The sequence below is a fragment of the Beta vulgaris genome, chromosome 6 (genome assembly GCF_026745355.1).
Source record: "Beta vulgaris subsp. vulgaris cultivar EL10 chromosome 6, EL10.2, whole genome shotgun sequence".
In the NCBI taxonomy this organism is placed as follows: domain Eukaryota; kingdom Viridiplantae; phylum Streptophyta; class Magnoliopsida; order Caryophyllales; family Amaranthaceae; genus Beta; species Beta vulgaris.
In genome coordinates, this window is record NC_079207.1 from 32,055,189 (window position 1) to 32,070,352 (window position 15,164).

Below are 15,164 nucleotides of genomic sequence, written 5' to 3' on the forward strand. Positions count from 1 at the left end.
GGGATTGCAGGTTTTTGAATGTAGCTTTTTGAATGTGGCACCACATATTTTATTATTGCTAACAATCCTTTGGCTTGGATTCATTTTGTCGTTTATACTTCCTTTTCTTACGCAAAGTTCATATGAATATCATAATTGATTCATTATGTTGTTAGTTTTTTGGACAAAACCTAATATGGGTGTGAATTGTGACTATTGGACTTTGTTGATGGTGTAAGTTTACCTACTATTACAATGTTTGAATTTTTAGGTGAATAATGAACTAACTGGAGGAGATCAAACATAGACATCTTACTATACACGGTATTGGCTAGATTTAGCTAGCTATATTATATATAGTGATGTGGTACTTGGTGGCTAGATTTAGCTAGCTATATTATATATAGTGAAGTGGTACTTGGTGGCTAGATTTAGCTAGCCATATTATATATAGTGATGTGGTACTTAATGGTTAGAAGGAAAATCAAACTATAAAATTAAGAAATTCTAAGGGTCCTAAAACTATTGATGTTTGTAATTACTATAAGGAGAAAGGACATTGGAAAAATTGATGTCCTACGAAAAAGAAGCAGCAGGAAATGAATGAAGGTTGTGCTGCTTTGGCAGAAACTGGTGTTAACGCTGAGTAACATTTGGCTCTAGTTGCTAATAGCCAATCACATTATAAGGATGTGTGAGTTCTTTATCCTGGGGAATCGTATCATATTAGTCCATGTAAGGACTGGTTTTCGACTTATGAGCACATAGATGGGGGCAATATTTCTATGGCCAACAATGTTGCATTTAATGTAATTAGAATAGGATCTATCAGGTTGATGACTCATGATGGTACATTCGGTACCGAACGAAGTTAGGCATGTTCCACTAATGACAAAGAATCTGATATCTTTAAGTCATCTCGACAATAAGGGTTTAGGTTCCAAGGTGAAGATGGAATTATGGATGTCTATAAGGGTTCGAAGTGGTTCTGAAAGGTATCAAAAATGGTACCTTGTATCTTTTATAAGATTATACTATGATAGGTTCCGCTTTCGTTGCATCCTCTAAGGTTCACAAGGAGGATATGACCAAGCTTTGGCATATGAGGCTTGCACATATGGATGAAACGGGAAGGCAAATTCTGTCAAAAGGGATCTTCTTTGTGGGCATAAGGTGCGGGATAGAGTTATGCAAGCATTGTGTGTTTGGGAAGCTTCCTCGCTACAAGTCTCCAAATAGGACAAAGGGAACACTTAATTATATCTTTTCAGATTGTTAAGAGTTCTTTCCAAGTTGAATATATTGGAGGTCACAGGTATTTTGTGTATATTATTGATGATTATTCAAGAATGACTTGGGTAATTATGATGAAGCATAAAAGTGAGGCTTTCAAGAATTTCAAGCAGTAGAAGGCTTTGGTTCAAAATCAATCTAGAAAGAAGATCAAAAGGCTGCAAAGTGATAATGGTCTGGAATTTTGTTGGTCTAAGTTTAATGTGTTCTGTAAGAATGAAGGATTGCTCGCCACCATATTGTTAGGGATTCTCCACGACATAATAGGATAGCCGAAAGCATGAATCGGACACTGTTGGAGAGACAGAGGTGCATACTCTCTAATACTGGTTTAGCTAGATAATTTTTGGTAGAAGTTATAAGTAAAGCTTACTATCCGATCAATCGTAGACCTCACACAGGTATTGACTGTAAAACACCTTATGAGGTGTGGTCTGGTAAGCCTGTAGATTATTCTCTGTTAAGAGTTTTTGGTTCTACTGTTTATTATCATGTAAGATAGGGTAACTTAGGACCTAGAGCTAGGAAGGGTGTATTTGTGGGATTTGACAATAGAGTTAAAGGGCTATAGAATTTGGTCACCTTCTGAGAGTCGATTTATACTTAGTAGAAGTGTATTTTTTTTTTTATGAAAATTATATGCTTAACCCCGCTCAATACTACAAAAAAGGCCTAGGAAATTGGTCGAAACGGCATATGAGACAGGATTATAACCGGTCTCTATCTCACATGTGGTTTAGCTTAGGAGACCGGTTATGATGCCCGATTTCCTTTATTTATTTGAGAGACCAGTTGATAGCTAAAACCAGTCTCTTATGTAAGCATACATATAATATTTAAAAAGGTAAGGAGATCAGTTTTATTTAAAACCAGTCTCCTTACTTTATCTTTTGAAACCAGTTATTGACCATAATCGGTCTCTTAGGATTATTATATGTTTTCTTTAAATTATAATAAATTACGATATACATACGTTATGTTGTAACTGCTCCTGTATTTACAGCTCCTTGCATATACACTTCTTTTTTATATGAAATAATATATAAATAGTGACAAAGATATTATTACATAGAAGTTCATGCTTACTCTATTCATCATGCCAAAATTTTTATTTGCTACACTTAGTTTATATCCAAAACTAGTTCTCTCAAAGCATCAATTTATTCCAATGTCCTAAAAATAAAGTTTCTATAATCTAATGATATCTAATAAAACCAAATTACTAAAAAATGTAATAATATGTACACTTCAAACTTGTTCGTCAACACCAAGTCTGAGCTGCAGTTGTGACACCATCCTTCCTATTGAGATTGAAGAACCAACTTTGAGGGTGATGATGTACTCAGAAGATGCTAACTGGGCAGCTCTTCGGACGGCTTTGGACTTAGTCCCTGAAGTCAGGGGAAACGCATTGCTGAGAATGCAACTCTATAAGTTAAGGATGGCAAGGGAGTTTAACAAAAGAGTTGCAAGACGTCCATTAAAGCTTGGAGACCTCGTCTTGAGGAAAATGGAAGCAGTCGGCCGAGCCAAGGAGCTAGGAAAGCTCACCCCTAACTGGGAAGGACCCTACAAAATAATCGAAGTAGTTTAGAATGGCACCTTTCGTCTAGAAGGCATGGACGGACGTTCTATTCCTAGGACGTGGAATTCTGATACTTTGAAAAAATACTTTGTTTAGGGCATCTTGACAAATTGTAATCTTCTCTTAATGCATTACAATGAAAAAAGTAGAATGTATACATGTACCTTGACTATCCGTCAAGCAAAATTCATATAATACAGCTCTACTTCTCTATGACTCTGTTTAATTTATTTGCTTAAGTTATATACTATCGTCCAAAGCTAACTAATATAACAGGGCAGCAAGACAACGCACCTTTCATTAGGAGATTGGCTGAACATGTTATCATCCTAAAATGGATAATTACATAAAATTGGTCGTTTGTTTACTTAAAGAGTTAAACATCTCCTAAACAAGGTCGGCTGGAATTAGGATGCCTTAGTAAAGGTAGCCTACCTTCCGTCCAAAAGCCAAAAAACTTAGAAATAACAACCTTAGTAAAAGGACAAGTTATTTCATAATTTAACAAAGATGGACGGGTTGCAATCACCAACATGAAGACGTCCAAGTTATTTAAAAATTATGACCTTTTCTCCTTCCTGAACAAAGAAAGGTTGTCAAAAACTTCCTCGTCCAAGAAGGGGGGCATATAGGGGCATAATTTAAAGATGACTAAGTCTTTTTCCAATGACGAATTATTATTCAGATTCAGGCCGAGTTAGTTATTAACTTAGCAGTTTTTGAAACTCACAAGTTTTTGCACGTCCTGACTACTACTCGTCCAGAAAAAAAAAACTATTGGTTCAGACGAAGTAGGTTATGACGAATTGCTTTCATACTTATGCACTAAAGCCTAGGCCATTGATAAATGCCTTAATACACTCGGCCAATAGAGCCGGGGGATCGTCTGAAGTATGTTAAGACGAATTGCTTTTGTACTTGGCATAAATATTCAATCATGAAGCAAGGCGTCTTATGCATTAAAGTAAGTATTAGAGATTGAAAAAGATAACTTTTCATAGATAGGAGAAAGGATTACAAGCTAATCTAAAAACTAAACTACAACCTAATTTAAAGCAAAAGTACAAAAGACAATTAAATTACAAGTGGCATGCGGCCAAAATTGAAAGCGGAGAAGCTAAGCGTCAGGAGGAGTTTCATTCTCTTCGTCCTGGGCCTCAACATCATCTTCTTCACCTTCGTCTTCGGAAGACTTGGAAGACGGGGGGTTCTTCCCCTTTGATGTTGGCCCTGTGCAGGCTTTCTTGAAATTCCAGCCGGCGAGCATACCTGGGGATATCCTCCTCCTCGGCCATCATTCCAAAGGCCTGCACGGCCCACTCCTTCGAAGTGTCAATGATGGTATTCATGGCCTCCTTGGCCGCATCAACCGTGGCCGTGACTTCGGCTCTTAGGGCTTGGTTTTTCACCTTAAGGACGAGGTTCTCTCTGAAAAACTCGGCAGCCATTGTCATGATCGAGTTTCTCTCGTCCTTAAGAGAACGTTTTAGGGCCGCCCTCTCGTCCAGCATTTCGGTCAGCCGAAGGAGATAAGTTTTATTTTGAGACTCAAGCTCGACCGACCGCTTTTCCCAAGCTATCTTGGACTGCTGGTGCAGCACCTCCTTCTCGGCCATGACATACTGAGCATGGTCAGCTGCGTCTGTCACGTCATGGATGAGCTTTTTATTCTTCTTCCTGAGCAGTCTTGCCCAGTCTTCAGTTATCATGCTGCGAGCAAAGAGCTGAAAATAAAAAAAAGACGATGATATGTCAAGACGGTTGTATAGACAGATAAAAAACAGTCAAGTATAAAACACAAGCGTCCAAAGAAGACAAAAGACGTACCTCGGCAGCAAGTTGAGACATGTAGCCTACATGTCCTGATGATGCTCCCCTCAACCTCTTAATGTAAGGTTCAGGGAAGCATTTGAAAAGCTCCTGCTTGAGCTTCTCACGTTCAGCCGATGGCATCTTCCCAAAAGCAGCAGAAGACTCATCGTCTGAAAGGATGGGAGAGCCATCAGTAGCTGGACCCTTCCCTTTATCTGAAAGATGAGACTCGTCAGTATTTCTGATCGGAATAACCACGGCTTGTTTGTTGGACGGACTCATCGGGCGCCCGCCAACCCGTAGTGTTCTAACTACGTTTGAATAATAAGACTCACCAGAGGAACGGGAGACCGTCCTATATGCCGCTGGCATTTGGCCTACCAGCTTAGCCACTGGTCCAGAGAAGGCTGACCCATCCGCAGTCGCGTCCGGCTGCGAAGCCTGACCTGCGTCGTCCAAATCAACAACCGCGTCCGGTTGAGTTGTTGCAGGTTGGTCGACAGGACCGGCATAGGTCACCAATGCTAGATCGCCAATCTCTGGAAGCTCCTCCTTGGCCGAAAGATCCTCTTTGGCCGGAAGATCAATCACGACCTTAGGAACCGGCCGTGACGATTTTTTCTTCTTGGCCGTGAAGCCCTTTGCCTTTTTAGGGGGAGGAGCTTCATTAGTTCCGTCCGGTCTCTTCTTGGCTGCCGCCTTCTCTGCCAGGGCCCTGGACGTTGGGGCATTTTTTCTGGAAAAGTTAAAAAGATGTTAGTAGAATGAAGAATCCAGAGGGTGTCCAAAAGTAGTGAGAGAAGTCCTGTCCTTCGAAGAAGGAGGGCGTCCGGAGCAAGCTCTGGATGATCTGCCTTCAAAGAAGCAGATCGTCCATTGGAAGAATGTAAACGTCCAGAAGCTAAGTCCAGACGAATTGCTCTTCGAAGAGGGAACTCGTCCAGCTAATTCCGGACGTATTGCTCTTCGAAGAGGAAGCTCGTCCAGCTAAAACCATACGAATTGCTCTTCGAAGAGGGAACTCGTCCAGCTAAATCCGGACGTACTGCTCTTCGAAGAGGAAGCTCGTCCAGCTAAATCCGGACGTATTGCTCTTCAAAGAAGCAGCTCGTCCAGCTATTACCGGACGTATTGCTCTTCACAGAAGCAGCTTGTCCAGCTATTACCGGACATATTGCTCTTCAGGGGAGGGTCTGTCCAAATATATGTCTAGACGATTTACCTCTGAAGAGGGCAAAAAAAAAAATTAAGTATACCAGTGTATCCGTGCTTTTTTCAGCACCGGATTTGCTGTATTCCTTCCAGAGAGTATCTGCAAATCTGGATGAGCTCATGTCTCCTATCCAAGACTTTCTCAGTTTACTTCTGGCCGAGTCTGAAAATAAGAAAGAAAAAGGAGACAAAGGTTAGACGAACGATGCCTGGGACGGAAGTTCTACTTGGAAAGAATTTTTTAATAAGTAAACCTCTATCCTCGCCCTGCCGCAAGCCGGCAGCGACCAGGAAGTTATCATGATAGAACATTTCCTTAAAAGGGATCCAATTGGGCGGGCCTTTAAAAGAGACGTCGTCCATGGAATACTCCGAAATCCTGAAGTACTCCACCAACTCTTCAGCTGAGTTACTCTCTAACTCTAAGTAAGAAGTCATCCGTCCAGTGTTGGTATTGCTCCGGCTAAAATAGCAAAGCCGTCTAGCAACCGCTTCGTTGGGCGCCTGGACGAATAGGAACTCGGCCTTCCAGGAGTGCATCTTGGACGTTTTATCCCAAGACGTCAAAAAACCCTGACGGTTGCATACGCTCAGCCAGCTCCCTTCAACTGCTTTGGGAGCTTTGGAAACGTAATGGATTTGGGAGAAGGCGGCCAAAGAGGGGTCTACTCCTTTTAAATTGCAAACAGCCAGGAAAGTAAGGATGTTTTGCCAGGATTTTGGGGCAAGTTGATTGTGCCCTATGTTATAGTAATGAAGAAGTTGGCTGATAAAGGGGTGAAGAGGAAAGCGCAAGCCGGCATCCAAGGCCAGACGATAAACAGCGAAATGGCCCGAGGGGGCACTAAGTATGGTATCCTCTTGGCCAGGGAGGACGAATCGGTAACCCGGCATAGGCATGGCCACGGAGAAAGGTCTAAGTTCAGAGCCTACTCGTCCCAGCCAAGAATTATCGGCCAAGATGAACCTAGGGTCAGAAAGAGGACCTAGCCGTCGTCTTATTGCAGAGGAAGTCGTTGACGGCTCCTCTGAATGACTAGCCGGATGGGAAGAACTAGTTGCATTCGATTCATCAGAGACCGTCCTATGTTTGGACGGGCTGGGATCTGGGGAGCCTCGAACTTCTGATCTCTCCTGAACGAGTTCAGGGGAAGGGCTTGGGTTTGCTGGACGAGCACTTTGGACCTCGCGCTCTCCCTCAGCGGGAATCCGTCCAGTGGATGCCTCCATTTCTAAGCTGGAGGCCGGCAGGTTAACTCCTACTGAAGCTTTGCAGGCTATAGTTACTTTCTCTACTACTGAAGCTTAATACATGGCGTTGATGGAAGCTGGTAAAGAGGGAATATAGTTAAAAGGACTAGTTAGTGATCTTGGTCTACATTAGGGTCAGGCTATTGTGTTTATGACAGTCCAAGTGCAATATGCCTAACCAAGGATCAATTCCATCACAAGAGGACTAAGCACGTTGATTTGAGATATCATTTTCTGAGAAGTAAGAAAAGGATTAAGGTGATGAAAGTAGGTACTGCTGATAATCATGCTGACATGTTCACCAAGTCAATTCCTCATGGTAAGTTCCAATATTTTTTGGACTTGCTAAATGTTTTAAGCTGTTAATCTGAGCCCTTAGGGGTATTGTGAGGCAGGGAGAGTCTTGGTAGATTTGGTTACTTTTATGGCATCTGGTACCATACGTATTTTTCATCTGTTTATCTGTTCTTTAGGAGAGAATTCAAGTCAAGGTGGAGATTTGTTGAACTATGCCTTGAATTAAATGTGTTAAGCATGTGTATGTGGAGTGAGCTTGGTGTGTGTGTAGTGTAAGTTGGCTTCTCAGACAATGGCCCGTGGGAGTTGTCATGCCCCGCAGCCAAGGAGGTTGAAGAGCTCAACCATATTGCCTGCCCGCAGCCTAGGCCCGCGCCCGCAAGTTGCCGAAAAGGTTGCAGCAAGCTTCCCACCCCGCGGGAAGTGCCGCAACACTTTGAGCTTTGTTTAGGCTCATTTCTCATGGCCTTGTTTCATTAAATAGTTTCCTAGTTTAGTTAGGTTATCTAATTAATAATCCTAGCATATAAATACTTGTTGTATCATTGTAGCCTTAAGCAATCAAGCACTCAAGTATTCTGTAATATGTACTCTCTCCTAAAATCTAATAAAATCGGTTTCTCCTTCGCCTGTAAACGAAACTAACACATTGTTAGTAAACCACGTTAATTCTCGATGTCAATTGTTCATTATTCTTGGCTCCGTTTATTGAATATGACACAATACCTCAAATAATACTATTTTTGGGAATGTATATAATGCTTATCTGCAACCTTAAGGACTACTTACTCTGTTTCTTTTCAATTTACTTCACTTTGGTGGAGAACCAAGGAGAAAGTATAAAAGTATGAAAGAGAACCGAAAAGGTGGAGAGAGAAACTGAAAAGGTGGAGAGAGAAACTAAAAAGTGGGTTAAAATATTAAAAAGTAATGACATGTGTGGAAATAAAAATGAGAAAGAAGATGTGACATGTTACCAAAAATAGAAAAAGAAAAAGTATGTAAATAAAAAGAAACAGATCAAAAAAGAAAGTGTGTAAATTAAAAAGAACAAAAATTATTAAAAGAGATGGTATAATTTTAATATAAAAGTAGACCTAGTCACTAAATGGATTAAACTAGTCACTGAAAGAAATTAACCTAGTTACTATTGGGATAATTTTCTTTTTAATATTGGGCTTATCATTGCCTGATTTTAATTTAAAAGTAGGCGTTCTCTTACAAGACAAACCTAAATGGAGGGAGTATATAATACTATAACTATAGTTCTAATTATTGTTACTCGCTAGATGCTACTATACCAATATGGTTAAAGTAAGTTGTTGATTATTGATTTCCATGATTAAATATTCAAATTTATGTTAATTGACATTTTTAAACTTTTTTTTTTGGCCCCCTTCCAGGAACCCCTGGTAAGATGAATTACCTCTGGGCTTCCCTCGCACAAGGCCACTCACCCAGAGGTCCAAGAAGTCCCAACCCCACCCCCCCCCCACCCCACCCCGCCCCGCCCCGCCCCAACAATATTAAAATTTGCTTCCACCAAGATTCAAATTTTGATCTCCCGTGTGGAAAATAGGAAGCCATACCATTAGACCCAAGGGTCCTTTTTAAACTTGTTGTATTTAAGTCATTAAACTAAATTCATAGAGTTTTTTTGAAGCATCATAATAAACATTTATACATTAGTAATTTAGTATAAGTGTAACTAGTATGAACTAGTGAAATGTTTCCTTCCATTGAAATTATGACCATAACTACTGGAACTCAAGCTTTTTCAAACATCTCATGAAGAGTGAGCTCAATTGGATAATAATTTTTCAATAATAAATGACTTTCTGATTGATTATGAGGTTATATAATTACTCATTTTGTATAGGAATAGAAGAAGTATAGTTTTGTGTAGGTAATCAACATTGATCCACCCTGTGGGCTCGGCCCAAAAATAAGCCGATTATGGGCATGATATACCAAACGTAATTCGAGTCGCCTAAAAATCATGACATAGTTCGACATAGAGATGGCCATTGGTGCGGACTAGTCTATGGGTCCTAGTGAATCGGGCAAAGATTTCATGGCCTAGGATCGAACCGTGAAATTCACAATTTTGGCGAGTTGGTCCATGGGCTGAAAAATCTTGGCCCAAACCGGTCTGTTATCGATATTCACGGTTTGGGAAACGTTTGTGGGCCTAGCGGGCTGGTAGGCCGACATGAGCATTTTTTTTTTCAAAATTATTTAACCATTGGAATCAATTATTGTTATTACATAAAACCTTTAAAATTAATTAAAATATATAAATTATTAATATTAAGGAATAATTTCATTATTTTTGAATTTGATTGAATTATAATATATGCAATTTGATTAAAATAAATACAATTTAATTAAAATATACACAATTTGGTTGAATAATTACTTGGGTTGGGCTAGTCCGGTTCATGGGCCCGACTGGAACAGTTTTGTGTACTAAGCTGAGCGGTTCTAGTAGCGGGCTGGGCTCAAAAATCTGGCCAACAACCCAACCACCAATTTCGCAATTCGAGCTCAAACTGTTGGCCATCTCTAGTTCGACATGAGCATATCCTAGATTACAATATTAAGTCTCGAATAGTTCAATTTAAAAGATTATGAATTAATCTGCACATACCTCTAAATTACGATTAGTTCAAAAGTTCATGATTTGATCTGAACATGAACCGACTAGATACGACCCGGCATAAACTTGACCTGCTTTGAGGATGATTTGATCTGAACTTGATTTGCAGATAATAATGACACAATATATATGATCTTGACCCGACTCAAAAACTATTCGACCCAAACTTGACCCTAATCGATCGTGATCCGACTCGATGATTATCTTACCCAAACTTGAACCGAACTCCAAATTATACGGCAAAAGCTACGGCATGTACCCGAACCCAAAAGGATAAACTAGCTTAGTTCAAAACGATCCAAAGAACTAAAATGAACCCTCTAGCTTTACCCATGCAAACATTTGTCGTTTATTATAATACTTCCTCCAATTTCTTTTGTTGTAATTATTTGGAATAGGGAAAAAAACCAATACAAATCAAAAAATTGGCAAGATTCCACTATCATAAATAATATTAAATTAACTAAAAATAAAAATTCTTACCCTTTTGGAGTTACTGAACTGCTAAAAATCACCCCAAAATTACTTAAAATCACCCCGATCCCTAAAACATTTTCAACTTTACCCGTCCTTTTTTTTCGTTTTCCAAACCACCACCTCCTGCCACAACGATCCCACTGCCACCTCCAACCCCCCACCGCCACCTCAAGCTGGGTCGAACTTCCTGGCCAAACGTTCGCCCCTTTAAAAAAAATTAAATTTTGTTTAGTTAAGGGTCGAACGTCTGGCCAGGACATTCTCCCCATGGCCCGAGCGTCCTGGCCAGACCTTTGGCCCTTAGCACCAATTAAATCATTTTTTTGTACGGCGTGGGTGGTGGCAAGTGGCAGTTGGTGGTGGGTGATAGCAGGGAGCGGTAGGTGGTGGCAGGGGTGGCGAGTGGTGGAAAAAAGAGAATGGTAAAATACTGAATTCAAAGTAGGAGCGTGGTAATTTTAAGTAATTTTGGAGCAATGTTTAACAAACTCCTTTGAGTTATTGTATGTTAGACAACTAATGATGCAAAAAGTTTGAAGGGTAAAAGAGTAAAGTAACTACAAATTAGTGTAAACTATAAACACATTTAATGCTTTTTGAGTGATTTTAGGTTAGACAGTCAATCAGACAAAAGTTTGAGGGGTTAAAAAGTAAAAAAAAACGACTATTAAATAGTATGAATACATTTATTGCAACATGAAACTAATAAGAAATTTAATTTATTAAATTATATTATTTATAAAAAATTCAAGGAACAATATATTGAAATTTCTCATAGGTTATACAGGAATAACAAAATACTTCCTCCGGTCTTTATTACTTTACCCCTTTCTTTTGCACAGAATTTTAATAGAATAATGTTGTGGGTCATAGAATGAAATGAAAACTATTATTTTATATTAAAATTGAATGTATGTGTGATGAAAAGTTAGTGTCCCATTCCAAAAATATAAATAAAAGAAAGGGGTAAACTAATAAGAAACATCTCGAGAAGAAATACGGGTAAACTAATAAAGACCGGAGACGTATTACGTAAGGAGTATAAAAAAGAGAAAAAAAAATAAAAATAACGAGCAATTCGTATTCAACTAAAAAAAAACACTTTATAAGCATGGCCGATGATGTTTAGTATAATTCCAAAAAACACAGTTTGTTCTATTCCATCCACCTTTCATCTCCTTCCCTCTCTTTGACATTCCCGACGGCCAAACATCGCCATTAACTGAGGCACATACAAGAAACCCCCCGCCATGGCAGCAAACATTTAAGTACCTTAAAACAACCCCGCATTTAATTAACTCTTCAAAGTTCAAAATCCACATTCCCCAACAAATTCAAACTTTAAAATTTCTGCACTTCTCCTCATTGCAGCATACTCTTACTCAAAGTCCTACTACTGCGGCCATTGACAACAATCATTCTTTCCCTGCATTTCTCTCTCTCTCATAATTTATGTGTGTGGGTTTTACAGCTCATCAGCTCAACATTCAACTTACTACAACAAACCCCCCCTCCCCTAAAAAAAACACTCCCCAAACAAAACAAAAACACCCATTTTTTCCCCTTCAAACTACATACATACCTTATTTCTTTCTCTCTCTCTCTCCTTCTATGAGACTTCCCTTTCGATCAATACTCTGCAATCATTGCTGCAATATTAATAAAACACCCACAACAACAACAACAACAACCGCAACCGTACAAATGAACTACTTTTATTCTTCCTTTACAACAACCGGTAACCGTCACCACCACCGGCGGCGTTCGATGATGAGAGAGAAAGTATTAGTAATAATGGGCCCCACTGGTTCAGGAAAGTCCCGTCTTTCCGTTGATATCGCAAGCCGTTTTCCCGCCGAAATCATCAACTCCGACAAAATCCAACTTTACAAAGGCCTCGACATTACCACCAACAAAATACCCCAAGAACAACGCCTCGGCGTCCCCCACCACCTTCTCGGCTGCGTCGACTCATCGACTCAATCCGAGTTAACCCCGCCTCATTACCGCCTCCTCGCCTCATCCCTCATCTCCTCCATTCGGTCCCGCAACAAGCTCCCATTGCTCGTCGGCGGGTCCAACTCCTTAATCCACGCCCTCCTATCGGGCTCGGGCCCGGGCCTGAACCTGAGGTACAGGTGTTGCTTCCTTTGGATCGACGTGTCGCCTCCAGTGCTAAACGCGTACCTGTTGAAGCGAGTCGACGAGATGCTTGACTCGGGTATGTTGGATGAGTTGGCGAAGTTTTATAACTCGGGTGAGGTGAATAAAATTGAGCGTGACACTGGGTTGAGAAAGGCGATTGGGGTACCAGAATTTGAAACGTATTTTACAATGGGGGGAGATGATCAGGTGTTATATGAGAAATCGGTGAGGATGATCAAGGAGAATACGTGTCAACTAGCGAAGATACAGATGGAAAAGATCCAACGGTTAAAAGATGGTGGGTGGGGTCTACATAGATTAGATGGAACGGAATCATTTAGAGCGGTATTGGAAGGATCAAAGAGTTGGTCAAATATTTGGGAGACGCAAGTAGTGGAACCGAGCATGAAGATTGTGAAGCGCTTCTTGGAGGAGTAGGTTTTACAGCTTTTTCCAGCTCCTCTTTTTCTGTTTTCTCTCTCTCTCTTTTTTTAACCCACATTTTTTCATCTTCTTTTTTTGCTCAATATTTACTTAATTGGGTAAATATCGAGTTCTTTTCCTTTCTGATTTTCAAAATTTTGGGATTGGGTTTTCTTTAATTTAATTTTTATAACTATGACAAAAAAAAGGAAAAATAGAAAAACGAGGAAATTTTGGCAATCTATGAACTTCCTCTGTCTGTAATCTACCACATTTTGGGGGTAAAATGAAGAAATTACTAGAGAAGTCAAAAATTAATTTGGGGTTGAGAGGAAATATTTTTTTTTTTGTTATAAACTTAATTATGTCATGAATATTGAAACCCACTATGTAGATGACGACTTAAACCTTTGTATTTTTGCATTTACCTTCTTTTGCGTTCAGGCGAATTTGTACATTGTGAGAGGGTTTACTAACATCATCTAGTATTCTAGTGATACATTATTCTTCTTATCTTGTTTTGATATTATTGGATAAGCATAGCATATTATATACTACTATATGAAAGTGCATTGGTTTTCCTCTTGGAGTTTTTCATGTATGTGCCAACTTACATGTAGTTATGCCCTTTTAAAATATGACCGCCTTATACCATATAGGTGATGATTATGCTAAACAATTGGAACATAATTGTTTATATTGAAGTTTTTTACTCCCTCCGTCCCATAATATAGTACTTGTTTCTTTTTTCACGGTCTCCAAAACGTAACTTTGACATTTAATATCTTCAATTCCTTATTAATTAAAAATATAAAAAGTTGATATTATGAAACTACACATTGAGATGAATCTAACAAGATCCTACATGAATATGTTTTTTTATATATACAAATGAGAATATTCGGTCAAAAATTTTAAAGTTTGACCACCAAAAATGAAATAGGCACTATATTATGGGACGGAGGGAGTACTTTTTTGGAAATGGGAAAATGACATTTAAAACTTTATACTTAAAGTAGGTCTCTTATTGAAAGCTATATATTTGGGAACCTTTAAGCCAATACGGAGTTCAATAACTTATATTCTTTCCAATTTTGATTGTGATATGAGATATCTCATTCGTTGGTGAAGATGCATATGTTTAATCACCTAAATTGCACTATCTCTGTTTTTTAGTTGACCTGTTTTCCTTGAATACACTTGTCAATGCACTATTTTAAACCTTTATATATCTAAATAATAATAAGCAAAAATTATAAAAAGTTAATATTATGAAAATATATATTGAAAAGAATCTAACAAAATCTCATATGACTATATTTTGCCTTAAATATAAATCATAAAACATAGTCAAAGTTACCATGTGAATAGTGTCAAAAGTCAAAACGGGTCATCTAAAAAACGCAGGGAAGTATCATTTTATATATGTAAACTTTCTAAATGATTAGAAGAGTTTTATTGAACGGATAAGTAAATTTGTCTTTTGTGTGTGGCAAAGGAGAACAAAGTTGATAGGAGGGTTTAGGTTCCATGTCAAATAAATAGGAAATGGAATAATCTTGTAGGGATAAAAACTGAAATGAGAGACAATCTCTTCAAAATGAAGGAAGACCTTTATTTGACTAGTATTATGTCTTTAATTAATCATCGCAAATTATTTCAATATAACCATTTTAAGGCTAATTTTTTAAATTGTCATATTTAATACAATATTAGAAGTATACCAATAGCTCTCTTTGTTGGTGGCATGTATTAAAAGTGACAATTAGTCTAGATTAGATTGATTTAACTACACTTCTTTGTACTAATAGCATATTTTTAAAGTGATAATTAGTATAATAAATACCGATTCCTGTTGTATTTTTCTTTGCCGGTAGCATTTATATAAAGTATTGAGCTAATGATTAGTCTAAATCAAAATTGGCATCTTATATCAGTAGAATATAAACTTTTTATTCCCTAATCTGTTGATAGAAAATAAGAATATAAACTTTTTTCCAACAAAATGCATCAAGATTTTTCATCCACCTT

The 15,164-nt window shown here is 38.7% G+C and overlaps 1 protein-coding gene across 1 annotated transcript; it reads left to right on the top strand.

Moving 5' to 3' along the window:
- The first annotated feature begins 11,515 nt into the window (after nucleotides 1-11,515).
- Nucleotides 11,516-13,720, top strand: LOC104896430 (adenylate isopentenyltransferase). Its single transcript, XM_010683181.4, has one exon. It carries the CDS (start codon nucleotides 12,018-12,020, stop codon nucleotides 13,146-13,148), a length of 1,131 nt encoding a protein of 376 aa, XP_010681483.2. The 5' UTR covers nucleotides 11,516-12,017; the 3' UTR covers nucleotides 13,149-13,720.
- Nucleotides 13,721-15,164: the final 1,444 nt, after the last annotated feature.

Coding starts and splice junctions, on each gene's coding strand:
- LOC104896430 (XM_010683181.4), top strand. CDS start 12,018: ATGTGTGTGGGTTTTACAGCTCATCAGCTCAACATTCAACTTACTACA.